Raw genomic sequence first — 27,871 nt, 5'->3', positions numbered from 1 at the left:
AGGTAATTAAACAGGAATGACATGATCTGAGTTACATTTTTAAAAGATAATTACTGTGTGGAAAATGGATTAAAGAGGTAAGAGTGGAGAAGCAAGGACACAAGTTAATTTCAATGAGAAAATTGGTGGGGAATTAAGAGTATGGCAGCAGCCCTAGTTAGTTTGGCTCAGTGGATAGAGCATCAGCCTGCACTGAAAGGTCCTAGGTTCAATTCCGGTCAAGGGCACATTTCCCCGTTGCGGTCCCTGGGCTCGATCCCAAGTATGGGGTGTGCAGGAAGCAGCCGATCAGTGATTCTCTGTCATCATTGGTGTTTCAATCTCTCTCCCTCTCGTCATCTCTGAAATCAATAAAAATATACTTTAAAAAAAAGAGTATGGCAGCAAAGGTGGAGTTGGTGAGTAGATTGCCTGGGGATATTTTGGATGTAAAGTTGATAGGCTTGCTGATGGGAACAATAAGGAAAAGAAACTGGAATCAAAGATGATTCCTAGCCCAGTCAGTGCTGTGTTGACCTATGAACCAGGAGGTCATGGTTGGATTCCTGGGCACATCCTGGGGTTTGGGGCTCCATCCCCAGTAGCGGGTGTGCAGGAGGCAACCAGTTAATGATTCTCCTCATTGATGTTTCTATCCCTCTCTCCCCTCCCTTCCTCTCTGTAATCGATACAAATATATATATATATATATATATATATATATATATATATATATATATATATATATATAAATTGCTACATTTTTTTTACTTGAGCAACTTTGGCTGTGAGATTGGGGAAACTCAGGGAGGAGGTAAGGGAATATCAAGTTCTACTTTGGCACTTAAATTTGGGCTATGACTCATCCATATGGAGATGCCACATAGACAGCTGGAAACATGAATCTGGAGGGTTAGGGCTGAAGGTTCGTGGGAGCTATGGTCCTATAGAAGGCATTTAAAGCAGTGGTATTGGATGAAGTCACTTAAAGACTGGAAATCAGAAGGCAGATGGACTTTCAGAGTACTCCAAAAAAGAGGTGAAGTGTGATGGCAGCTAGCAAAGGTGACTTGACTATGAATCTGGAGGCATGCATTTCAGCAGTAATGTTGAAGAGTGTAGTCTTGGAATGGTGGGGATAAAAGTCCTATTGGAATATACTGAGATATAATCTGAATAAATATGTATAACCACTATAGACAACTCTTTGAAGAAGCTTGGTAAGGAAGGGAGTATGGATATGGAGTCAAGGGAGAGTAATTTTTATTTATTTATTTATTTATTTATTTGTGTGTGTGTGTGTGTGTGTGTGTGTGTGTGTGTTTAGATAGAATGTCTCTCAGCATAACAGACTCAAAAGGGAGAGGATTTAATGATGGACATGGTATGTTCTTGACACTATCCTATTTTTCTGTATTTCATTTTTCAAATAAAGTATCAGAAAAAATTCAGAAGAAATTGCAAGAGTGAAGGGGAGAAACTGTCCTTTAACACAAGCAGAGACATTTCATGAGGACAGGAGGGAAGGTGGCAGTATTTAAATATAAAGAGATGGTTGGTGCTGAAAGATTAGTCATTTCTCACTAATTGAGTCTAAACCCAAGGGTAGCATTTTGTTCTTGTCTGCCGTTTTATTTACCAGTGAGTTGAACTAAAAATGACCCTGTGGTTTGCCATCTATAGGCATGAGGGAATACGAGTGAAGATAATTTTTAAAAGTATGGGTAAACTACACTAGAAACATCATAACAGTATTTTTTTGTTTTAAATTTACCTTTATTTTTGAAAGTATTACAAATGTCCTCCCTCCTTCTCTTCCAGTAACCCTCCTCCCCCATGCCTTCACCGAATTCTTGTGTGTTCGTGGGTTGTGGGTTATGTATATATGCATATTAAGTTCTTTAATCTCTTCCCACCCTACCCTCCACCCCCACCCTCCTCTGAGATTTGTCAGTCTATTCCATGCTTTAGTACCTCTGGGTTTATTTTGTTTATTAGATTCCACATAAGAGTCAGATCATGTGATACTTTTCATCTTTCTCTGACTGGCTTTTTTCACTTAGCATAATACTCTCCAGGTCCCTCCATGCTGTCTCAAAGAGTAAGAAATTTTATAGCTGTGTAGTATTCCCATTGTGTAAAAGTAATCCATCTTTTTGATCCACTCATCTACTGATGGGCACTTGGGCTGTTTCCAAATCTTAGCTATTGTAAATAGTGCTGCTATGAACATAGGGGTGTATATATTCTGAGTGGTGTTTCAGGATTCTTAGGAAATATTCCTAGAAGTGGGGTCACTGGGTCAAATAGCAGTTCCATTTTTAATTTTGTTGAGGAAACTCCATACTGTTTTCCATAGTGGCTGTACCAGTCTGCATTCCCACCTGCTTTTTTTCCCCCTCTCTCTACCCACTTTTATTTTATTTATTTATTTGTTTGTTTGTTTAATGGATTTAAGAGAGAAAGGAAGAGGAAGAGAGAGATAGAAGCATCAATGATAAGAGAGAATCATTGATCAGTTGCTTCCTGCAAGCCCCACACTGGGGTTTGAGACTGCAGCCCAAGCATGTGCCCTTGTCCAGAATTGAACCTGGGACCTTTCAGTCCTCAGGCCGATGCTCTATCCACTAAGCAAAACCAGCTAGGACTGTAAGGTATTTCTTGATATACAAAGTAATTTATTGGAAGTTTGGTGGTCTAGATATCCCACTGTTTTAACCTGGATTATATTGTGCAATACTTTTCAGAAATGGCTGGCAGTTTAAACCTTATGTTCTATTAAACAACCTTTCCAGGAAATATGTTGCATGCTCCTAGGGAAAACTGGACAAGAACTTGGAATCTCCAAACCTTGGGATAGTAATTGTGCCACTGTTAGTGCTCATCCAGATAAGAGTTTGGCATCCAGTAGTCAGTGTCCCAGGGGAATTTAGAATGTGTGGTTGGACTGTGGAAGATCGAATTTTTATTTCCAGTTAGCACTGTAGAGACAAGATACAAAGCAATTTATAGGTTGCAAGGAAAAGAGAGATGCTTAATCTATGAATTTGGGGAAATTCGAAGTCTTGAAATCCAAGAAAAATATGCAATAGAAAAAAAATGAAATTGATTTCTTCCTAAGGAAACAAATCAACCTGACAGAAAAGCCTCAATAAATAAAAAATTATGCTATCCAGGAATAACTTTACTTCCGTAAGGTCAAAAGAATTTTGAAGATACAATTAAAAATATTTTTATTTATTTCAGAGAGGAAGAGAGAGAGAGAAACATCACTGATGAGAGAGAACTATGGATTGGCAGCTTCCTGCACGCCCCCCACTGGGGATTGAGCCCGCAACCTGGGCATGTGTCCCTGACCAGAATGGAACCCAGGACCTTTCCGGTGCGCAGGTCCCACTGAGCTAAGCTGGCTAAGGGTGATACAGCTTTTTAATACACACTGTCACTGAAAGGAGAACCCCCCGAAGTGTGTGACAATCAAAGATGGGTTTTGCAGCCCTTAGCAAGAACAAACCAGAACTGGAGGTATATGCCATGTTAGATAAGGAACCAGACTGGATCCCAGAAAACAGAAGGTAGCCCTTTCTCCTCCTCCTTGCTACGTGGTGCTTAAGTGTAAACCCACGATTAAGCCAACAACATCTGCCACAAACTCAAGGGCAGACCGCAAGATTTAGAATTACACTCGATAGATGAGTACCTTGGCTTCAGAAGTGCCTGGTGGAGGAGCACTTTTGTTTTTAAAGATCGTTATGTAATGACGAGAGCGGCTTTCAGAAGAGAAATGGCCTCGAACTAAACGAGGAGAGAACACCTGGCCTTGCAGCAACGTGAGGCTAAGTAAGGTAAAGGGTGGCGCAGGTTTTCTAGGGAACGCCTCCGTTCCAGCGAGGTTCGGGAGGCGGCGCCCGCTCCTTGGGTGGCAGTGAGAAACTGGGGTAATTAAACCGAGTCGAGAACAGGCTCGCACTCAGGGGGCTGCCGCCGCCTCCAATGGCGCGCAGTCCAAGCGCCTCCTTCCTCTCATGCCCGGAGTCTGGCTGGAGCTTTGCCCCCTTACGGACTCTTCTAGTCCCGGCGTCCCACGCCAGACGAGACCTGCAGCCCGAGACCGTTCCATTCTCCTGGGATTCTGCTGATCCCAGGAAACTCCCTGGACAGAGAACTGCTTCCTCAAGGCTGTTTTAAATAAAGTTTTCGCCATAAAAAAAAAAAAAAGGGTGAGGGGGCGGGGAAGAGGAGGGCTATTTAGTCGTCCGAAGTTTGGCCAATGAGTGAAGGTGCTAAAGCAGGAAGCAGGCGGGGCCTTCGTAGGTGACTGGTTAGACTAGAAGCCTGTCTGGACTGTACCAACGTACGTGGGGGGTAGGGGGGGAGGTTGGCAAACTCCCGAAGGTAGCTGCTTGCTTTTGAGTTCTTCCAGTACACACGTGTAACTACTTTTACTTCCGAAGATTCCTTCTTGGATACAGCAGGAAGGGAAAGGAGGACACAGGAAAAAGGGAACACTCGCCCGGCCACTTCCCCATTTCCGACTCCTGCGCAGTACGCCAACCCCCTTTTCCCAGGCGTCCGCGGGACCCGACGGCCTTGCGCGCGCGTCCTCGTGGCCGTGCGTGCGTACGGCGCTGTGCTCCTGCAGCCAATCGGACCGCGAGGTCGCTGCGGTCGCCGCGGGTCGCGTGCACGGCCTACAGAGGGGCGGGGGCGGGGCCTTGGGTGAATGGGAGAGTGAGCGGGGGGGCGGGCTCGGCGGCTAGAGCCGCATGAATGAGAGAAACGTGCCCGGCTCGAGACGTCGCGCGCGCCCGGGACAGGGAGCCAATGGGAGCGCTGGGAGGGCTCGAGACCCGGCACTGAGGGCAGCGGCCGCGCGCCGGCGCGGAGACGAGCGTCACCGAGCGGGAGCGCGCGCAGCAGGGCGGGCGTGGAGCGTGCGGGGGCCGCGCGCTGCCTCCCAGAGGCCGGACGGCGCTGCCGAGAGGCGGCCGCGATAACGACGGCAGCGGTGACGGGAACCGTGCCGGGGGGTGAGTACCAGGGACACCGGCCCCTGCGGAACCGGAAGTGCGGGGCCAGTGAGGTGGGAGGGGAGAGTGACCTCTAGGGAAGGGGGAACCTGGAAGGGGGAGGTGGTTGGAGGCCCCACTGCTCCTCTGGGCCGGGTCATCCAACTGCGGCGGGACCCATGGGCCCCGGAAACGGACGACGAGCAGAGGCCGGGGATCCACGGCCTCTCGGGCTCAGAACGGGTTAGTGCCGGGCCGTTCGGTTCTACCTCGGGACCCCGGTCCCCCTTGGCGCCGGGTGCCCAGCCGCCGCCCCTTCCGCCCCCGGCCCTGCGCTGCCGGGCTCTGCAGTCTCCCGCAGCCCCAGTGGGCCCTGCCCAGTGAATTCTGTCTTCTCCGTCTCAGACAGCTCTGCCCCATACAGTGACTCTCTCCCAGCTCCCCTTCTGAGTGGGGACCGGGTGCTGTTCCCCTTTTGCCTCCCTCCGTTTCAGGTCGCTGGCTCCACTCTGCTGATACTTATTTTGGCTCAAGCCTCACCCAGTTACCTGTTCTCTCCCGTCTGTGCGCTTCCTCACTCCCACCAGCCGGTGCTTCATGCTTTTAGCACTTTGTACTTAATACAAGCGGGGCTCGGATGTATTTGCTAATATTTTACCAATAGGAATCTATCTCTTTGTGGGACAGGAAGCGGAAGATGTTTTATTGGCTGAATGAAAACACTTAAATGGGAAGTAAGAAAGTGACCTAAAGTTATGGAAGGCATAAGATCAGATATGTGTTATATTGTAGTGCAGACCCTTTTTCAGTCTTGGATTTTTTTACTTCCTGATTAATGTTTTCTTGTCTAGGCTGATCTTCTATCCGAATTTCTGTCCTTTTATCCCAGTATCCCTCTGTACTGTTTCAAATCTCTTCAGAATGCTCACTATCACCCATTCTTCAAAATCCACCTAATGCTTACAAGAATTATATATATACACCTGTGTACCTTGCTACCTTGGTATATAACGATAACACCCATGTTAAACTTCTGTTTGACTCTTCAGCTCTCTTGCCATGTGGATTATTCCATGAGACCTTGAGTACTTTGTATTCAGATTTACTAGGTTGTACTGTTTGTTTCATCTCTTTGTTTCAACAAACAATACTTGTGTTTTACTGGTACTGTTCATATCCATTCACCCTTTAAGGAGGTCCTTTTATGAAACCTTTATTAGAGCCTTCAAGCACATATTCTCTAGTTTATTTCATATATACATATTCCATTCCATAAATTACTCTGCCTGTGTCATACACATGCTTGTACACCTCATACTAGTATGGATCCAGACTACTGGCTCTGATGAAACACACTCATCTTATCCTCACTACCCACGTCCTTCTGCTAAGACTTGGTATGTCTTTATTATACCCAATAAATTCTTAGGTTATGTCTTGTCCATTGTAATGTGTATCCCCCAATCATCTTAGTTGTTTCTCAGTATAATACTCCCAAACTTGCATGGCCTTTTATGATCCTGTATTACAGTGGCAGTATTAACCCAAGTTACTTTTTTTCCTGTTAGAAAATATAATCTGGAATACTAATGCTGTCTAAATTATAGCCTGCTCAAAATAAAATATAAGCAGTACAATTTTCTGTTTTTCTCCAATCTTCAGGGTTTTGAGGGGGAAAGCTTAATAGTATTGCCTGCAAGTCAAGAATTTGCTTTTCATTGTTAACAAAGTTTTAGGCCTATATTCAGAAGGTTGGGATTTGATTGTTTTAGGAAACTGAGAATTAAATAGTCATAAAATTAGGAGCTAGCGAGGATTTAAATTTTTTAGGATGTTAACAGTTTTTTGTACTATCTGGGTGTTCACTTCTAATATTGCTGTTTGGCCCTCTAAAACGCTGTTTTTTAAAGAGAGAGACAATGCATATTTTTTGAAAAGGGGCTCCTTTGCCTTCCATGCCACAGGTAAGAGAGGAAGTGATAAATTCCAGGGCACATTTGTATTTCATTTGAATCTTCTGATACTTTGATCTCTGCCTTGGTATTAAGGGGTATTAAATTCCAACAAGTAAAATGTTTGGTTTGCAGATTTCAGTTGTGATCACTGGGCAGGTAGTATAGTGGATGAGAAAGAGATAGAAAGAGTTTGGGTTGGCAAAGGGGCATGTGAACTCTCGGGGCTCTGGACTTGACTGCTCAAGTGATTCAGTGGAATAGCCTCGGGCATTCTCTAGCCTTCAATTTTACGGGGTGGAATAGGGACTCTATCACTGATAATGTGAGTTAAGTGCTTTGAGATCACTAGATGAAAAGCACCCTATAAAATCCAAAATGCTAGTGTTAATTTTGCTACTGCCATCAACAGAATTAATTGTTACTTTAATCATATTGAGGAAGGTGGGGCTCAGTTGACTTCCTAATAGGCCAATGTAGGAATAAAAAAAACTATTAAATTGGGAAAAAAGGACCAGCCCCTAGGGTTGACTCAGTTTCCTAAAGAGGACATCTCACCTTTCAGTGCAAGCACATTTCTCATTCAGGTCCTTTCATGTGTTACTCTAGAAGATCAAATATTCAGCTTCTACCTTTTCAGGGTTATAACTAAAAAAGCATACAGAGAGACAGAAAGGAAATTAGACTTACTGCCCTAGTTTTGAGGTTATTTTTTTCTCTTTTCATCGTAGCAAGAAATATTCCTTGTCAACCCAGTTGAACAAGGAGAAATCTCTTGTCTAGGACTGCCTGTCACTGCTGACCTTTTGTTTGTCTTTAGATTTTGATATTTGTTACTATTTGTGCCAGGTGTGATGGCCCCCTTACAAGAACTAGTTCTTTGATCACCTTAGGCCAGGTAAAGCCACGTTCTTCTCTTTCTAATATGAACAGCATTTAGAAGAGTGAAGAATTTACTGTTCCAAATGTAAGAGCCCATCATACACATAAGTGAAGTGGAAACTAATCTTTCTTTCAAAAGGCACTTTTAAACAGTGCTCTATGGGGTTTGAGCCTTGATGATCTTAAGAAATGCCCTGAAAGAATTTCTTTGATAAAGATATTTGTGTGTTTTTTTTCCAGGTGAGGCACTGTAACCCAGTTGAACTCTGCATTCAGACAGCCCAAGATTGAAGACAAAAGAGCAGACACACTAACCTGGAAACAGGGACCTCTTTGGAACTTTGCTTTCATTCACAGTAATCTTTAAAAAGTATCCAGTGGAATTTATTTTTTTTTCCATCTAAATTTTGCTTATTGGGAAGAACATGGCCTCAGGGATTTTATGTTTCCCTTTAGTTTTGCATGAATTCTCTAGGAAACGGAACCCTAAAAGGGCTTGAGAATAACAAGAGATTGAAGACAGACAAGCTTGCTCTTTCTCTGTTTTCTGTCCCCCTTCAAAGAAAAGGATTTACAACTCAATCTTGTACCAGCTGCCGCCAAGCTTTAGCCATCAAGAGAAAAGAAATAAAATTAAACCTCCATTGCCATACTACAAGCCCTGAAGTCAAGGTGTGGGAGTGGTGACATTGAGAAAACTGCCTAAAAGAGACAAGGACTACAGTAAAAACAGTTTCTCTTTAAAGCTGAAAATCCCAGTTTCCTTCTTGGATTAAAATAGAAGCACAGTGCACGCCTCTGGGTGAAGCTCACATTTTGTGGAAGTGTGGTAGTCGTGGAGGTACTACAGTATCTCTTCCGAAGAATTTTTCCTTGTCCGAAGTGTTCTGCCCTACCCTGATACTCTCCCCTTCTTTCCTTTTGAAGACTTATCTCCATCCATGAGCTATTCCTTGATCTGCCTGACTGTCTGTGTTCTCTACCTGCAACCATTTGCATGTGTACAGCCTCTTGTTTGTCTCCAGTTTTTAAATTGTACAAGTTGTGTTTCTTAGTCACCTTCTGCCTCGTGTTTGGGAGGTGGTTATTCATTATTTGGAATCACCTTTCCCCCTCCCATATACTCTCCTTCATTTGAGATCTTTTGACCTTTGGTTTTATTTGGGAGGGGGAAGGGTGATAATTTAAAATTTTCTCTTTCCCTGGTGTCCTGTGCTCTTACCTTCGGTGTTGCCCTCATCCCATTTTCTTGTCTGTTCTGCCGTTGTGTGGGCCTGGGCTATGCGGCAGGGCAGATCTCCCATCAGACCTCCAACATGCCCGCAGAGTCTGGAAAGAGATTCAAACCCAGCAAGTATGTTCCGGTCTCAGCAGCCGCCATCTTCTTAGTGGGAGCTACGACCCTCTTCTTTGCCTTTACGTGAGTTTCCTCCCAGCAGTGGTATTTGGGGGGCACTCCATGGGAGGTGATGGGCTAGTTTTTCTCTTTGAGTTTTGCTTTCAAAGCCAAGTGACTGAGTGTTGGATGTCTGATAGAGGTAAATCTGAATCTCAGAAACATGGTATATGTTTTACTCCATTGAATCCTCTACCTTCCCCTGCCTCCCTTCCTCTGGAATCAGAGATGTTCACATTTTCCTACCCAGCTCCATCATTAGATGATCCTGAGCTAGGAAGGAAGTGGGAGGAAACCACCAGAGAGGCTTGAAGCAGCTTAAGCAATCAGCCACTGGCAGTGGCTTTTCCCCTGGTTATTTGAAGCTTAAATTTAAGATTATGGGAACAGAGTACAGGAGAATTTCAGAATTGATTTAGAAGATATACCATTGAGAGAGTTTTAGCTTTTAGTGTTACTTAAGGAGTGAAGGCCAATGGGAAGTAAACACAAATTTTATTTAGGAGGAGAGTCCTAGAAGACTTCTATTAGTTCCCGCTGAAGGGAATGGCAGCAATTCTTCCATTCCCTTGTTGTGTTAGGAAATGCAGTTGGTATTAAAAGATTTTCCACTTAGGATATCCAGACTTTGTTCGTTGGCTTGTTATTGGAGACTGATTGATTTTTCCCCTTTCCCCCGTATTTTAACTGTCAACTACATGAGAAACACCTTTGCTGTTACCTGTTTATAATTAAGATGGACCAGTCTTCTGAGCCTTAAACTGTTGAGACATTGGTGTTCTAGTTGTAGCTCTTGGAACAATCTGAGCATGTGGATATTTCTGGGGAGTTCACTTTGCTGTAGTTCAGGCTTAAACCTAATTGTGAGGTGCTTTTTAGAACAATGGGAGGTTGCTGGGAAGAGGAAAATGAAGTGGTGAGGTATAAAGCAGTTTGGACTCATTGAAGGATGAATGAAGCAGGAATTGTTAGCAATTACTTTTATGTGAAGAAGTAGCGAACAGGAATTAAATCTGAGAAAGGAGGGAGGGAAACCTCCCAAATTGCCAGAAGGAATTTTTAAAAATATGGGCCAGCAAAATATTGAATAATAGTGATTTTTTTTCTATTTAGTTGTCTTTTTGATAATCCTCATCTGAGGATATCTTTCTGTTGATTTTTAGAGAGAGTAGAAGGGCGGAGGAGAGACGGAGAGAAACATCTATTGATTGCCTCCTGCATGTGTCCTGACTTGGCCAGGAATCGAGCCAGCAACCTAGGTACATGCCCTTGACTGGAATCGAACCCGGGACTCTTCAGTCCACAGGCCAATACTCTATCCACTGAGCCAAACTGGCTAGGGCTCTTAGTTTTTTGGTAAGGGAAAGCTCTATTGCCTAAGGTACAAGCACCATCCTATTTCTCACCTCTTTCTCTGATGACTAGAAGTCATAGTTTCCTTGCCCCTAGCTCTCCAACCTGAACTTACCTGTGAAATCCTTAGAGATCTAGAGCAGCCCCGCTCTTCTCTGTTCTTTATAATCTTTGTCTCAACATGTTCAGTGTTCTGCCCTTCTTCATGCATTGACTGCCAAAAAGGAGCAGGGAATTTTAGTGTCATCCTTATTGTGGTTTCTGCTCTTATGGGTAGATAGAATCAACATTTTAACCATGGGACAATTATATGGGATCTTATTATCCTTGTAGCCTTTGTGGCGCTGTGTCAGGAGGGATATATACAAGACCCTTTGACACCCTCAGACCTGCTTAATTGGGGAGGTTCTATATTCCTTGAAGGGGCAAAACTTTGGGGGAAGTTGGAAATTAAGGGGACTAAGTGTTTTCTCTCTTTCAACCCATTTGTTCTTGAGCAGAATCCTTGCTCTTAATTTGCTAATCTGGAAACATTGAAGTGCTTGGCTGGTTATACCAGTTTTGCCACAAATTGTTGTCCTGACATAGACATTTTCTCAACTGATAGTTGAAGCTATTTAACCTACTTTTCCATTCCCTGGTGCCAGAAAAGTAGGGGCCCTCCTTATTCTATGGTCTCTTAGCCTGAAGAAATAGAATTTTGGAGGACAATATTGACTTTGGAATTATTGCCTCTAATCCAAAATTAGAAGTCTTAAGTCCTAGTGAGAGTCCCCCTCCCCCGGAACTTTCCTCAGGACCAACTTCTGGGCTCTTTTCCTCCCTAGAGTCTCCTCACCCATCTGTGGAGACATAAACACCCTGAACCTCTGAAAATCTCATCTCTTCCTCTTCATCTAACCATAGCAGTTCCTCTATAAGCTACATCTGGAATAAGGTGTCATTGATCTCAAAAACTGTTCTCCCACATATCCTATCCCTTAGAGGTTCAAATCCTTGGAGAACCCTCTGTTTAAAACTGTATACAACCTAAAAAATAATTTATGGTTTCAAGTAGAGAGACAAGAGGAAGGCTCTCTTTGAACCTGCTCCTATTTGGGCTCTAAGTCTGTAACTACTCTGTCATCCTCCTATTCTCTTCCTTCAGCTACCACTATCTTTCCAACCATTTGTACAAGCCCCAGGAGACAATTACTTTGGGACCTAGAAGACTGGGGAGTAGGAGAAAAAGGCCCTTTTAGCTAACAGACATAATTAGTGGAAGCGTATAAACTTCAACCAATTAGATGTAATATACCCGCCAAGTAGGGAAAGCTATGAGCAGAAATTATCAGTTGGGCTTGATCATCAAAAAATGATCTTTCCCAGAGAAGCTTGAATAGAAGAGTGCAGGTCTTCCTCCTAGAAGCCCAATCTCCCTCATTCACTGAATTTTTTCAGTACTAAAACTAAGCAGGTGAGTTATTGGGGATCATGTCTTAAATCTTTCCTGTTTTTACTGCTTGGGAAGGAGAGTGTCTGCTAAAGTAACCCTTCCCCTTCTAATTAGGTATTAGACTCTGCATTTAAGATAATGTGCCTGTATCCTCATCTGTCTTTGCTAAGCCTCCTTTTGTGATTAGCAAGGAGGCAGTGCTAAGTAAAAGGAATCACACTTTTGGGGAGCCAGGAGACAGATTTTGGTAAAGTCTGTTAAACTTTGTGGACCTGCTTCTTCCTCTGTATAATGAGGAAGTTGACCTAGAGCAGCTATTTATAAACACCATGACCTTTTTAAAATGAGATCTTATTTGGAACCCCCAGTACATAAAACGTAAGGGTAGAGCTTTCTGGTTCAGCCAAGGCCGATGCATAGCTACTTGTTGCATACTCTTTGTCTTCCTGAGGAGCCTTGAGACCTTTTTAGGGCTCCTAGCAGTGGTCTTTGAAATAAATCACGGAATTGTATCCTCTAAAGCACATGTGTCAAACACAAGGCCCTCGGGCCAAATCCAGCCCGCCAGGCCTTGCAATGTGGCCCGAACCGCGCTGTCATCACTGCACTCCGCTGTCAGTTTATGACATTGTCAGTTTATGACTGTTCAGTAAACCATTCGGCCCGTGATTTAGGCTGGATTTTAGATTTTGGCCCCTTCTCTGATTGAGTTCGACACCCCTACTCTAAAGCCTCCTTGAACTGTGAGTAAAGTCAACCAGTGTCTCATTTTGTTTATTTTTAAGGTCCGTAGGGTGGGCATGGGGCACATCTCTGCTGCAGATGGTGCTCTTCAGGAAGATAAAGTCTGGATTGTGCAGAAATCTGTGGTCTTTCCAGTGTCCCATCCATAGAGAGCTTTCTTCCTTTCAATTTCTACCTCTGGCCCCTCCCAACCCTTTTACCCTAGAGAGTTGGGCAACTGGAGTGACTCTCCCTCTGGCTTTTTCCCCCCCTGATGGTGGCGGTGTTAGCACCTGATTTGAGTGGGAGCAGTCTCGTGATTTAGGGCATTAATTGAGCAGTGGTTGTTCCTTCTCCTTCCCACGTTTTTTTCCTCATCCAGGAGTAAGTGTCCAGGTCCTATGTCTTGAACTGAGCTGCTTGAAAGTCTGAGTAACAAACACACCATAAATGAAGTATTTTAAGGGGAACTTACCCACCTATAAGAGAAGAAATTGTTTTCCTGTGGAATCTTGATTCCCAAGGGGCAGGAAGTGGGGTATTCATTTCAACCTTTCCTTATTAACAAGAAACACTACTCATTTATTCAAACTATGTGCCAGGCATGGATGGAATGCATAGACCTGTTCTTTAGGAGGGCAGTGCCTATGTTTCAAGTGTTCTTGAATGTCCAGTACCTCAGAATGGGGAAGTGGAATGAAGGGTGAAGGTGGAGCTGGAATGATAATTGATGATGGTTGTAATAGTAATGGGTGTGTGTGGTGTGTGTGTATGTGTGTATGTATAGCTTTTAGCTAGTGAATGCCCAGTATTAAGCCATCTGGTTTAAAAAGAATTCTTTCAAACTTTCTCATTCTCATATTTATATTATGTAGTTGAAGTAATTAACTTGGAGAGTTTTCTGTGGATTACCTTAGGTTACCTAGCAAAATATTGATTGAGAGAGAATTAAGATTAAAGCTGCTTGACTCCTATTTTTTTTTTTTTTTTTTTTGTACTAGGAATTGAACCATTTATAGTAGGAAGTGTGAGAGATGGCTATGCAACAGATTTTTCAAGAGTGTAGGTATTGAAACCTACTCTCATTTTATTTGGCTCGAAAACAGGAGGGCTGAATGGGTAGGCAGAAGAACCTGTTCTTTCTGGGTTGGTAAAGGACTGGGAGTTTCATCAGTGAGTCAGTCAGCCAGCCTTCTGGGCTGCGGCCACTCCCTGTGCTTTGGAGCACTATGATTATTGCTATAGGCTGAGAACGAGCCCCAACAATTCTTCTCAGCTCAGCCCTCATCTCCTTCCATCAAAGGCAACAGCTTCAGACAGACTCCTTGGAGTGGTCACCTAGGATCTGACAGAATACTATAGCAACAGGCCTCTCCCTTAGCTAAACAGAATGGGATATGACAGGACCAGGCCCTGCTCACACATGCCTCTCCTTGGCAGGGTGCTCTCTGGGCTAGAGTGTTTAGGTTAGAAGCAGTAGGTCCCTGATTTGCATCTAGGAGCAAATACTGCCTATGCGCTTATTTGTATCATTTCTAGAAACTGCCAGCTCTGGGGCAGGCTTTATTTTGGCAACAGATCCTAGAACTTGATTCTAGGTTTTCACACTTTGGGATAGGTTGATATAAGGAAGGTTGTAGGGGTAAAGTTTATTATCCCAGAGTTTGACCAGATACAGAAGAAATTGTGTGATTTTCTTTGTTTAGAAATGCAGAAACTGAAGAAAGAATGGGTTCAGAAAGGCTGACATTTGGGCCTGCGAAGTAGCTGCTGTCTCATTGTCATTTACCTTGGTTTCCCTCAAGAACAGTAATACCCTAATTTTTTTCCCCCAGAAGCTCAACAGGCCGCCACAGTAGCCATAATGGCCAATTCTAGGAATGAGACTTAAATCATGGTACCTCAGTGTTCTAAGGATTTAATTTCTTTTTCCCTTCTAATTATCTTCCCAGGCTGTAGGAGTCAAGTGAGTCACCCTTTCTCCTCTTCCCCAGGCGGAAATTAAAATGACAGCTAAGTACTAGGGAGGGGCTCCGACCTGGATGACTGGTTTTCAGTTTCTCTCCCTCCCTTCCTAGGAGCTAGGAACTCAGGCTATAGGTGGGGCTGTGTAAGGACTCTTCCTTCTTGCTTATAGTTCACCCCAAAACCTGCCAAAGTAGGGAGACATCTTTTCTGAACCAAAGAAACCCCAGAGGAAGACGCTTTTATAGGAGACTGATGATAAACCCAGAACTGTGATGGGAGATGTTTTTTCCTTGAAATCAGTGCCTTTATTCTAACTTCATTATCTTCCAGTTTTGATCCATCAGAAGCTAAGAGTTAATTGATATTTACTACCTAAAAAACTTTGCACATAATATTTACTTAAAATTTTTTCATGGAATTTGAATAAATAGATGGTGGTGGTCAAGACTTTTAGATGCTTTGTGACAGTCACCTTTGTCTCTTATCATTAGTTTATTTATATCTCATTATGGAGTTCAGTTCCTATGAATCACTGCTCAGGGCCCTGCTTTTTGTTTTGTTAGAGACACATCACAACAGAATCCAGGACTGCTGTGGATGAATTCTCCAGACTCATGCTGTCATGTTCTCTTGGCCCTTGCTTCCTTCAATGAGCTCTTCTTTTCCTTCTGAGTGGTCTAGATAAAGGGGACAAAGACAGATGCTGTCCTAATTCTGGAGATTAAGTTCTCAGCCACAAAGCAGATTAGGGTATTTAGCCACAGTCTTGTAATGGGAAGTGTTTCCTGAGCTGAGACAGGAGCGAGGGTCTTTGATATACTGACAGAGCAAGCAGCACATCTGTGTTCTGAAACTTCCAGTTCCCAGATTATCATCAGAGAAAGGAAGAGCACCTGCAGCATTCCTACTATACTCACATCCCAACAGAAACTGAGTGTAATTGCTTTTTTTTGTTTTGTTTTTTGTAATCCAAGAAAAGTTATCAGGCATATTTCTTGATTTGGACCCTGTGAGATACTGGATATATTTAACCAGCTTCTTTTACCTACAGGATTTAGGGTGGCTTGGTCTGGTATCTTCTCCTTTATTTTTTTAAAGCGTTATTGATTTTAGAGGGAGAGAAAGCAGGAGAAGGAGAAACATCCTTTGGTTGCCTTTTGTACACACCTTGACCGGGGATTGAACTCAAAACCTAGGTATGTGCCCTGTCCTAGAATCGAACCCATAACCTTTCGGTGCATGGGACAACACTCCAGCTAAGCTACTCAGCCAGGCCTGGAATCTTTTCTTTGTTCCCCACTCTTCTGCTTCATTTATAGACCTCAAGAAGTCTAGTTTTGTGCCATTCATATCTGGGTATTATTATTTTTTCCCTTTTTTCACCTTGAGAACTAGTTTCTAGTTGAATAAAACTCTCAGGAATATCTGACATAGTGAAGAAATGTCAGACAGTTGAGAGCGGTACAAAGCCAGAGGGAGTGGAAGCCAGAGAGGCAGGTGGTATCTCATGCTTTGGGCCAATGTACAGGTCACTGGGGCATGGCTGGGATTCAGAAGCCTCAAGGCTGCTACAGAGAAGGAAGGGTAGTTGGTATCAGTGTAGTTGGTACAATATCAGTCCCTAACTCTTGTGCCCTTTTAAAAAGGAGATAAGAGCAGATTCTAAAACCTTTTAAAGATCCACCAGGGAAGAAACAATCTGAGGAACCCAGACCTTTAGTGCAAGGGGTTATGGTAGGAAAGAGTGTCTTTTTTTTTTTTTTTTTTTAAATTTTCTTTATTGATTTCAGAGAGGAAGGGAGAGGGAGAGAGAGATAGAAACATCAATCATGAGAATCATTGAGTGGCTGCCTCCTGCATGCCCCCTACCGGGGATCGAGCCCACAACCTGGGCATGTGCCCTTGGCCTGAATTGAACCCAGGACCCTTCAGTCTGCAGGCCAATGCTCTATCTACTGAGCCAAACTGGCTAGGGCATGGAAGGAAAGAGTGTCTTGTACATTGATCTAAAATGAGCATTTCTGCCGAAACCGGTTTGGCTCAGCGATAGAGCATCGGTCTGCGGACTGAAAGGTTCCAGGTTCGATTCCGGTCAAGGGCATGTACGTTGGTTGCGGGCATATCCCCGGTAGGGGGTGTGCAAGAGGCAGCTTGTCGATGTTTCTGTCTCATCGACGTTTCTAGCTGTCTATCTCTCTTCCTTCATCTCTGTTAAAAAATCAATAAAAATACATTAAATAAATAAATAAATAATTAAAATGAGCATTTCTTTGGGAAACTGGAATACAATAATTTGAGACAGCAAATGTGAACTACACAAGATTTAAATATAAGTATGGGGGCTGAATCTTTATATGGTTGGTGTCCAAAGTGTTAGAAGCAGCCCCTCATTTTCTTTCTTATTTATGCAGCTGTCCAGGACTAAGCCTCTATGTGTCACCTGCAGTGCCCATCTACAATGCGATTGTTTTTCTCTTCGTGCTGGCTAACTTCAGCATGGCCACCTTCATGGACCCAGGGATTTTCCCTCGAGGTAAGAGGAAGCTCCTTATTACCTTTAAAAAATAATGATTTTTGGACATATATAATACATTGAATGATAAGGTTTTGGGATACTTTTATAGTCTAATGATGAAAAGCAGGTCAGGACCTTTAGTACTACTATATGTCATAACTTCTAGCCATGTGATTCACTTTGAATCAGCTCTTTGTTTTTTCAGTTATCTGTTTAGCAGAAATATATGTGAACATACCGGTTGGGCGGTATTGCTAGGCACAGTACTATCCAAGATGAATTAGGTAGTTATAACAGTGTGATGCAAACTGTAATGGAGGCATGAACAAGATTCTGTGAGACCATAGAAAAAGTGTGCACTAATATGTGCCCAGATAAACTGGGAAATGCTGCCAATGATAGGTAGGAAAGACTTTACCATGTAGAGGATGGAAAAGAAGGACCTTCTAGGCAGAAGCTTGTAGCCATGAAATGCTGAACTCAGTGGGGTGAAAGATAGAGAGCATGGTATGGCCAGAAGGGGCAAAAGAGAAACCCAGAACCAAATAGTGGAAGACTTTATATGTTAAATTAAATAGATTTTCTTCCTTTAATTGGAAGAAGCACAGGACCAGATTTCACTTTACAAATATAATTTTTGTAAGAACGTACAGATACCATTTGGGAGGCTATTGGGATAATGCAAACCAGATGAAAAATCTGGTTTGCATTATCCCAATAGCCTGGATAGGGATTTACAGATTTTTTAGAAGAAGACTCAACAGAACTCAAGACCAGTGGCTTACTGGGGAAAAGTGAGAGGGTAAAGGAATTGTTCCTAGGTTCCTAACTTAGGAGATAAGTTTGATGCTAATTTTTGTAAACCAAGATGCTACAGGAATGTTGAACAAGTTTGGAGGGAAGATAGCATCTCAGAATGTTGAATTGGAGATATTTATGAGTCATTTAAATAGCTTTACCCTGTGCACAGTTGAGTAGTCAGACTCTCCAAGTCTTTAGAATGTGGTATTTGAAGCAATAGGAGTAAAATTTGTCTAGAGAGAGTAGAATGAGATTAGAAAAAAACTAAGATCATACCTGACCAGCACTGACATTTTAATTTTTTTTTTAAATATTTTATTGACTTTTTACAGAGAGGAAGGGAGAGAGGGATAGAGAGCTAGAAACATCGACGAGAGAAACATCGACCAGCTGCCTCCTGCACACCCCCCACTGGGGATGTGCCTGCAACCAATGTACATGCCCCTGACCGGAATCGAACCTGGGACCCCTCGGTCCGCAGATCGACGCTCCATCCACTGAGCCAAACCGGCTTCGGCAGCACTGACATTTTAATGAGGAGTAGACCAGAAGGAAGAGTAATTGAAGAGGGATTGAGCAAGAAAAGTTAGTGCCCTGGCCAGTTTGGCTCAGTGGATAGAGCATCAACCTGCAGACTGAAAGGTCCCAGGTTCGATTCCGGTCAAGGGCATGTACCTTGGTTGCGGGCACATCCCCAGTAGGGGGTGTGCAAGATGCAGCTAATCGATGTTTCTCATCGATATTTCTAACTCTATCCCTCTCTCTTCCTCTCTGTAAAAAATCAATAAAGTATATTAAAAAACAAAACAAAAAAAACTGTCATTGGTAGAATAAGAAGAAAAAAGAAAGACACTGATGAAGACACTTTTTCTCTCAAATGTAAAGTTATCTTGTAAGAGTGAGACAATTGGGATTGGGATAGCAACTTTGGTGAGGTGAAGTTTTTCTGAAATTCATTGTGTACAAAAAAGCTGTGTTACTGTGCTTCATCTGTAACTTCTGTTTCAAATATCAGATGAATGAAAGGAACTTTAAGTTCCTAAAAACAAGTAGGGCTATTTTAATAAGCTTTTAGTGTTCTTTTGTCAAGTATTTATCTATTCCAGTGATTTTGCCGAAACCAGTTTGGCTCAGTGGTAGAGCATCAGTCTGTGGACTGAACGGTCCCAGGTTCGATTCCGGTCAAGGGCATGTACATTGGTTGCAGGCACATCCCCGGTAGGGGGTGTGCAAGAGGCAGCTGGTCGATGTTTCTCTCTCATTGACGTTTCTAGCTCTCTATCTCTCTCCCTTCTTCTCTGTAAAAAATCAATAAAATATATATATAAAAATTTTTTAATATATTCCAGTGATTCCCAACCAGTGTGCTGCAAGAATTTTTAAAACATGACTATTTAGTTGGGCACTTCTTTTCTAGATTGTCAAATGAAAAAAATGACAACCAATACAACAGTAGCCTTCTGGTGTGAATAAATCAAATGTATACCTTTTATTTTGTCACATCAGCAAAAAGTATATTTTTTGGTGTACCAAAGAATTTTAGTAATTAGTTTATATGTGCCATGAGATAAAAAAGGTTGAAAGTTGCTGATCTGTATGGAAGACATGGTCATTAGGGGTGATTTTTTTTTTTTTTTAAAGGTCCTTGCTTTCAAATAGAAGGGAAGATAGGAAAGATATTTGTATGAATAGGTACCCTGCATATACTATATAATGAAAGCCTAATATGCTAAGTGTCTGTTCAACCAATCAAAACATAATATGCTAATGGATGCTAAGGCTGCTCAACTGCTCGCTATGACGTGTACTGACCACAAGGGGACAGACGCTCCCACCAATAGGTTAGCTTGCTGCTAGGGTCCGGCCAATTGGAAATGAACAAGATGAGTCAGACAGGCCCTGGAGCCCTCCCTCGGTTCCTTTCGGGCTGGCCAACCTCCTGCCCTGGCCCCGATCATGCACCAGTGGGGTCCCTTGGCCTGACCTGCACCCTCTTGCAATCCAGGCTAAGAGACCCCCTTCCCCAAGTATAGGAGTTTTGTGCACCGGCCTCTAGTTAAGTTATAAGAGTAATCAAATAATTATATAGTACTTTAAAAAAATAAAGAACTCACTTCTGATAGATGATGCTGTGGAAGGATAAGAGATTTCAAAGTAGCATTAAAATTTTAAAATATGAACATTTTAATAGTGTATGTTCATTATATAGAAAGTATAAACAAGACAAGTATCACCTATAATTTCAAAGCTCAGAGATAACTAGTTTATATGTTATTTGTAGTATGTAAATTGGGAATATCAATGCACCCATATCATAGCCACCTGAGTCATATTCTCTTTTTTCTCTTGCTTTAAAAATAAATAAATAAATAAATAAATAAATACACAGACACACACATATATTATCGATTTCAGAGAGAAAGGGAGAGGGAGAGATAGAAACATCCATGATGAGAGAGAATCATTGATTGGCTGCCTTCGGCACACCCCACACTGAGGAATGAGCCCAAAACCTGGGCATGTGCCCTGACCTGTAATTGAACCACGACCTTCTGGTTCTGAGCCATGCCAGCCGGGTGAGTCATATTCTCTTGAACCTCATTTCCCAGTGCAGAAAAAATTGCTTCTTCAACTGTGTTCCAATAATGTTGTATTAGTCTCACAGTATTAGTTCCTAGTTCCTAGTCTCTCCCCCATTAGTCTTAATTCCTTGAAGGCAGAAAGAGGCCATATTTTAAATATCACTGCATCCCTAGTGCTTGGTACAGTTCTGACACAGTTGTTTTTTCATTGACTTTCCTCTCTGCAGCTGAGGAGGATGAAGACAAGGAAGATGACTTCCGAGCTCCCCTTTACAAAACAGTGGAAATCAAGGGCATCCAAGTGCGCATGAAATGGTGTGCCACCTGCCGATTCTACCGTCCTCCTCGATGTTCCCACTGCAGTGTCTGTGACAATTGTGTGGAGGTGAGAACCCTGAGTGGGGTATCACTTGATGCTTAACCCAAGTGGTCTTCTTCCGACTCAGAGTAAGGATCGAATCCTGTGCGTGAAATATAGTCCTGGCGAACTATGTGGGCAGTGTGTACATGAGAGGTAGAGTACAAATATTCTGTTACAGGAGGGATCCCAAGTGCCATAGGCTTTCCCAGCACCAGGATTCATGGCTCTAGCCTTCCTTCCTTTGGCTCATCTTTCTGGTTACCTGTCCTGACTTTGTGTTATCTTTTGCGTCTACAACAGCATACTGTTGCATTCAATTTTTAAAAAAATACATATTTTATTGATTTTTTTTACAGAGAGGAAGAGAGAGGGATAGAGTTAGAAATATCGATGAGAAACATTGATTAGCTGCCTCTTGCACACCCAATACTGGGGATGTGCCCACAACCAAGGTACATGCCCTTGACCGAAATCAAACCTGGGACCTTTCAGTTCGCAGGCTGACGCTCTATCCACTGAGCCAAACCGGTTTCGGCTAGTTATATTTTTCTTAAGGTTTTGTGTTTTTGGGGGGTTTGGAGAGAGAGAGGAAAGGAGAGGGAGAGACAGAATCATCCATGTGACAGTGGAACACAGGTCAGCTGCCTCCTGCATGCCCCTTCCCAGGGATGGAGCCCACAACCTGGGCATATGCCCTGACTAGGAATTGAACTGGCAACCTTTGCATGCCCAGGATTGTACACAACCAACTGAGTCACACTGGCCAGGGCTCTTTTGACTCTCTCCCCCCCCCCCCCCCCCCCCAAATCAGTTTTTACTTAGCTGTAAGCATTTGCCTGTCATTTTCCTTCCAAGCCTCTTAAGAATCCTGATGTTTTTGCAAAGCCTCTGACATTCTTCCATTTCAGAGTTCCTTGGTCACATAGGATAAACTTTTGAGAGGCAACTTTGGTCTTTGATCATCAATTTTTGGAAAGCCTTCCTTAGAGACTGGTAGAGCAAGATAAACTGCTCGATCCTGTTTCCTGTTTTAATTGTGCAACGAAATAATTAACATGATTATAGATAAAACAACAGTTAAGCTCTGCCATTTGTCTGTCTTCTTGACTGAAAAGTGATCTAGTGCTGTGGTCCAAGGATGCCTCTCATTCTCTCTTTTTGCCCCTAGGAATTTGATCATCACTGCCCCTGGGTGAACAACTGTATTGGTCGCCGGAACTACCGTTATTTCTTCCTCTTCCTCCTTTCCCTGACAGTGCACATTATGGGTGTGTTTGGCTTTGGCCTCCTTTATGTTCTCTACCACGTGGAGGAACTCTCAGGGGTCCACACAGCTGTCACGTATCCTTCAAGGCTTGGATTGTGGGAATGGGAGGGGGAAGAGTGAGGAATGTTAAATCCTGTGGTAGTGAGGCTCAAGGGAAGATGGCTACAGTATGGGTCAGAGAAGACGAGATCATGTTGTTCTGCTCTCCTTGACTGTTTGGCTTCAGGATGGCAGTGATGTGTGTGGCTGGCTTATTCTTCATCCCTGTAGCTGGCCTCACAGGATTTCATGTGGTGCTGGTGGCTAGGGGACGCACAACCAATGAACAGGTACAGGAAGAAGTGATGGGATACCTCTGCAGAGTAGGGCTTGTCTTTTAGTCCTGAGATTAGTGTTTAGCCTGTGCTTCCACACATGGATACCTAAATATATTTTTTTCTCCGCAACCTTAATATGTTTATGAGGCGGTGTCCATTTTCCTCATGCAAGCATGAGAATAGAAGCTATCTCTAGTTAACATTTTCAGAATGCCCACTTCTATTAGACAATTTGGGCTCTAAGTTTAGAGAAGCTTAATAAAAGACCTGCACCAGCCCTCAAGAAGCTTATCGTGCTGCTTAAAGCCAGTTATTTTTGTGCATTGCTGTTTTGTATATTATCGTAGTTTTCAATATTCAGAGAGGTATTTATCCCCATTTTACATGAGGAAACTGGTGTTGAGGGTGAGATAGCTATGGTGAGGAAGACCTAGGATTTGAACTGAGGACACTGACTCTAGAGTTGCCATTCTTAGCTATCACAGGTAGAAGTTGGTTGATGGCCGGATTGTGTTTTACTCATTTCCTTTTTTTTTTTTTTTTGTATCTCCCAGATAGTGGATATACCATAATTTGTCATTGGTTTGTGTTTTGGTCTTGGGAAGTCAGGGATCCATTGTCTGACTGCTCCGGCCCTTTTTCCCTCCCTCCAGGTAACAGGTAAATTCCGGGGAGGTGTGAACCCCTTCACCAATGGCTGCTGTAACAATGTCAGCCGTGTACTCTGCAGTTCCCCAGCACCCAGGTACATCTATATCTATCCCTTTGGTTTGCTGTTCACCCTTCATAACTTTTGTCTCCTTTGGACTGCTTCTGGTGCCAGGTCTGCTGAGAGACTGCCATTAGGAAGAGTTCCCTTAGAATGGGAAGTAACTGCATGGGAAAGACATGCCATCCTTTAGTGGACACTATGAGTTTAGCTGATACTCGTCAGGTATCAGGTTACTTTCCTCTGAGAGTTGAGATTTACTCCAGAGTGTCCTGAGCTAGCTATCTGCCCAAAGGCCTAGTTTTATTGCAGTTGTGGAATCAAAGAAATCTGTTCAATGCTGATCTTTTCACTGGCCTGGTTGGACTGTTTATGTATAAATGTGTTACACAAGGTTGGCAATCAGTAGATACATTTAAGTGAATGAATGAATGAAAGCCTTTTTACTCTTAACACTCAGGTATTTGGGGAGACCAAAGAAAGAGAAGACCATTGTAATCAGACCTCCCTTCCTTCGACCAGAAGTGTCAGATGGGCAGATAACTGTGAAGATTATGGACAATGGCATCCAGGGAGAACTGAGGAGAACTAAGGTGAGGAATTTAGGGGAGCAAAACTAGGTACTTGGAAGCTCTCACTCTGGGAAAGAAATGGAAACATTCTTATAGTTTACATCTCTCATGGTATTTATCACTTTCTGTCTTGTGTTAAAATTACTTAAAATTCGTATCTTTTCTCTCTTAGGTTGTGATTTACTGACATAAATTGAGTCCATTCATTTCTATGTCTTCATAGGACTTAACATAGCAGCTTGCAGGTGGTTGGAACTCAAGTAATAGTTATGATTAAAATGAGCAAAGCCCTGGCCAGTGAGCTCAACGATTATAGTGCCAGCCTGCGCTCAAATGGTCATGAGTTCAATGCCTGGTCAAGGTCATACACGTGGGTTGCAGGTTCGATCCCACATGGGGGAGGCAACTAATTGATGTATCTTGCTCACAATGATGTTTCTCTCTCTCTAGCCCTTCTACTCTCTTTAACAATCAGTGGAAAAATAACATCAAATGAGGATTAACAAAATAAATGGCAGGATGAAACCCTTACTGAAAACTTTTTTTAACCCAGTACCATTCTCAAACTGACTCTTGTCCCTTGTCTTCCAGTCCAGAAATATATAATTGACTCTCCAACAACTCCTGTGTTACCAGTTTAATATTTTTGAGTTGCCTAATGCCCAGTTCTCCAAATCTGATTTTCCCTCCTTTATCCAGTCTAAAGGAAGCTTGGAGATTACAGAGAGCCAGTCCGCTGATGCTGAACCTCCACCTCCTCCTAAACCAGACCTGAGCCGTTATACAGGGCTACGAACACACCTCAACCTGGCTGCTAATGAGGGTAAGGGCAGCAGTAGGAGTGAGAAGGTGACTGAATTGTAGAGCACATACAGGCAAGGACTAGGAGATAATGCTTTTCTTGTAGCTGAGAACACCTAATAGTTGGCACTTGAGCCACTACTTTGAACAGCTGGGAGAAAGGGGATACCACTTAGCTAATGGCAGTGAATTAGAAATTAGGTGTTTGTGGGGGAACTGTCAGCTTTAGACAGGGAGCATCCCAGTCCTGTTTGGTATATTCACTCTGAGATCTTTAGTCTTGATTTCAACAAAATCGTGTTCCCTTGGCTGAGTATACCTATTCCTACCTTATTCTCTCCTGTATCTGAATGAACTCTAGCCAGGTTAAGAGAATAGCTTGTAAAGTGGTTCTCCTGGGCCTTTTCCCCCTACAGACAGCAGCCTGTTGAGCAAGGACAGCCCTCCCACACCTACCATGTACAAGTATCGGCCAGGCTACAGTAGCAGCAGCACATCAGCCGCCATGCCTCACTCTTCCAGCGCCAAGGTACTGGGTTCTCCCTAAGCAGTAGGGTTGTAAATATGCCACTTGTTCTGGGAAAAAGATTGGGTGAAGGGAAAGGAGAGGCAGAGGGAAGAAAAGAAAATCAAAGGCGTTTTACTAATTGTTGGTGTTAGGGGGATTGAATCTCCTTGATTTTACTCTATTAAAGGGGGGCAAGGAAGTAAAATAGATAAAAATACCGATTGTCATACCTAAATTCAAAACCCATCATGAGCAAGTTACTTAACCTGTTTTATTTTTTGCATCTTAAAATGTGGTATTATTTGTACTAACTCATAAATTTGCTTTAGGGATTAAACAAGATAATGCATACAAATGTTCTAAACATTGCTGGCAAGTAACAGGCCATTTTTGAGGGACATCTTGGGCTTTGGGACCTGGCATCTGTCACATGAGGAGCCGCACTAAGAGCCTGCTTTATTTTCTCCCCCAGTTAAGTCGTGGTGACAGCTTGAAGGAGCCAACCTCAATTGCAGAGAGCAGCCGCCATCCCAGCTACCGGTCAGAACCCAGCCTGGAGCCAGAGAGCTTCCGCTCTCCCACTTTTGGCAAAAGCTTTCACTTCGATCCACTGTCCAGTGGTTCACGCTCCTCCAGCCTCAAGTCAGCCCAGGGCACAGGCTTTGAGCTGGGCCAGTTGCAATCCATCCGTTCAGAAGGCACAACCTCCACCTCCTATAAGAGCCTGGTAAACCAGACACGCAATGGAAGCTTATCTTACGACAGCCTGCTCACTCCTTCCGACAGCCCTGATTTCGAGTCAGTGCAGGCAGGGCCGGAGCCAGACACACCGTTAGGCTACACCTCTCCCTTCCTGTCAGCCCGACTGGCTCAGCAGCGGGAAGCTGAGAGGCACCCACATTTGGTGCCAACTGGCCCAGCACACCGAGAGCCCTCACCAGTCCGGTACGACAATCTGTCGCGCCATATTGTGGCCTCCCTCCAGGAACGAGAGAAGCTGCTACGCCAGTCACCCCCACTCCCAGGTCGAGAGGAAGAACCAGGCTTGGGGGACTCAGGCATTCAGTCGACACCAGGCTCAGGCCATGCCCCTCGTACTAGTTCCTCCTCAGATGATTCGAAGAGGTCACCCTTGGGCAAGACTCCATTGGGACGCCCAGCTGTGCCCCGATTTGGCAAGCCAGATGGACTAAGGGGCCGGGGACTAGGGTCCCCTGAATCAGGCCCAACTGCTCCATACCTGGGCCGATCCATGTCGTATAGCAGCCAAAAAGCTCCACCTGGTGTCTCTGAGACTGAAGAAGTGGCCTTGCAGCCGTTACTGACACCCAAGTAAGTATTAGTTCATCCTGGCCTTCAGCGCACTTATAATTAGCATCCTGCCCTGCAGAAGGTATCAGGACTGCCCTTGTATGTTCTAGTGCAAATGGACCCAGGGTTGTCCTGCTTGTGGATAGCTCTTCATTTTCATTCTCACTCCAGCTGCCTTCATGGGCCATTCCTGTCAAGAGACTGAAGTTTAATACTTTTTCTTAATCCTGTCCTAAAAATTTATTTGAGTGTAAACATACAAGATAGGTGCTACTGGAGAGAATAAATAGGATAGGGAGTCAGGCTTGTTTCAAGCAGTGCAATAAAACAAAAGGGAATGTTTAGGTGTAAAGTATATATTTCCTAAGTACAAATCATTTAATTAAAAGTTATTCATCATACTAAAATAAATATGTATGGAGAAAAGTACATAATTTTTTTTCCTCCTGAACTTTTAAAACTGTCTCCCTTTTCTGTGTTTTGTGTCCCAGTTCCTGATACCTCTCTTCTTTTCTTCCCAGAGATGAAGTACAGCTCAAGACCGCCTACAGCAAGTCCAATGGGCAGCCCAAGAGTATAGGCTCAGCTTCCCCTGGCCCAGGCCAGCCACCTCTCAGTAGCCCCACAAGGGGAGGAGTCAAGAAGGTGTCAGGAGTAGGTGGTACCACCTACGAGATTTCGGTGTGAGCCTTCGGCACCTCCCCTCCCCCACACCTCTGCGCCTGCACCAAAGGGCCCCCAGGTGGCCACCTTCCTTTCCTCAAGGGGCTCTCCCCTGCATGGACATTTTTTTAAATCACCGATTCCAAGAGGATGAGGAGCGTTTTATAAAATGCAATGGGGTTGGGGAGTCGGAGAGTTGGGGCCCTGAGACTGGGGTAGCAACCCCCTTTACCTATTAAGACCTTCCCTACCTTAGCCCCTGGACCAGACTCAGTGGACATTTGTGCAATTGCTCGCCCTGGAGAGAACCAGATCATTTTTAAACCAGAAATAATTTTTTTTATTATTGTTACGGATTCTATTTTTTTCCTCTTCTGCGTTACCAGGTGTGTGTGTGTACATATATATATTATACATATATATATTATAAATATCAAAGAAATTATATATCTATCCTGGGATGGGAAAATGAGGGAGGGATATGTTTAAGGAGGGGGATCTTACTCTTCCCATTCCTGGGGCCAGCAGGACAAGAAAAAGGTGTGGATAGAAGTCTTCCTTTGCCCCAGGGTTCTCTCTTTTGTCCATCACCAATTAAGAAAATAGCACCCCCTGTTGGTGCTTAGTGATCAGGAAAGGAACTAGAGAGAGGCGAGTCTGAAGTCTTGGTCAGAGGAGAGAGTGAAGTTTTTAGGGCTCATTGGCACTTAGTTTCCCCAGGAAAGGGGTTGTACCCCCATGATTTTCTTTGGTGGAGGGGAGATCAG

General features: G+C 43.5%; 1 protein-coding gene across 2 annotated transcripts; it reads left to right on the top strand.

The window, feature by feature from the left end:
* The first annotated feature begins 4,679 nt into the window (after nt 1-4,679).
* On the top strand, nt 4,680-27,456 carry ZDHHC5 (zDHHC palmitoyltransferase 5). Of its 2 annotated transcripts, none has more exons than XM_084894843.1 (12): nt 4,680-5,009; nt 8,063-9,242; nt 17,109-17,230; nt 20,823-20,980; nt 22,125-22,297; nt 22,450-22,552; nt 23,194-23,285; nt 23,710-23,842; nt 24,521-24,644; nt 25,039-25,151; nt 25,603-26,462; nt 26,963-27,456. In XM_084894843.1, exons 2-12 carry the CDS (start codon nt 9,139-9,141, stop codon nt 27,126-27,128), a joined length of 2,148 nt encoding a protein of 715 aa, XP_084750969.1. In that variant the 5' UTR covers nt 4,680-5,009; nt 8,063-9,138; the 3' UTR covers nt 27,129-27,456. The 2 variants fall into 2 exon arrangements, with proteins under 2 accessions (XP_084750969.1, XP_084750970.1); XM_084894844.1 differs by lacking the exon at nt 4,680-5,009 and adding an exon at nt 5,065-5,231.
* The last annotated feature ends 415 nt before the right edge of the window (nt 27,457-27,871 follow it).

Source organism: Pipistrellus hanaki (genome assembly GCF_964339955.1).
Source record: "Pipistrellus hanaki genome assembly, chromosome: 9".
Lineage (NCBI taxonomy): Eukaryota > Metazoa > Chordata > Mammalia > Chiroptera > Vespertilionidae > Pipistrellus > Pipistrellus hanaki.
This window is presented reverse-complemented; position numbering and strand designations above follow the sequence as displayed.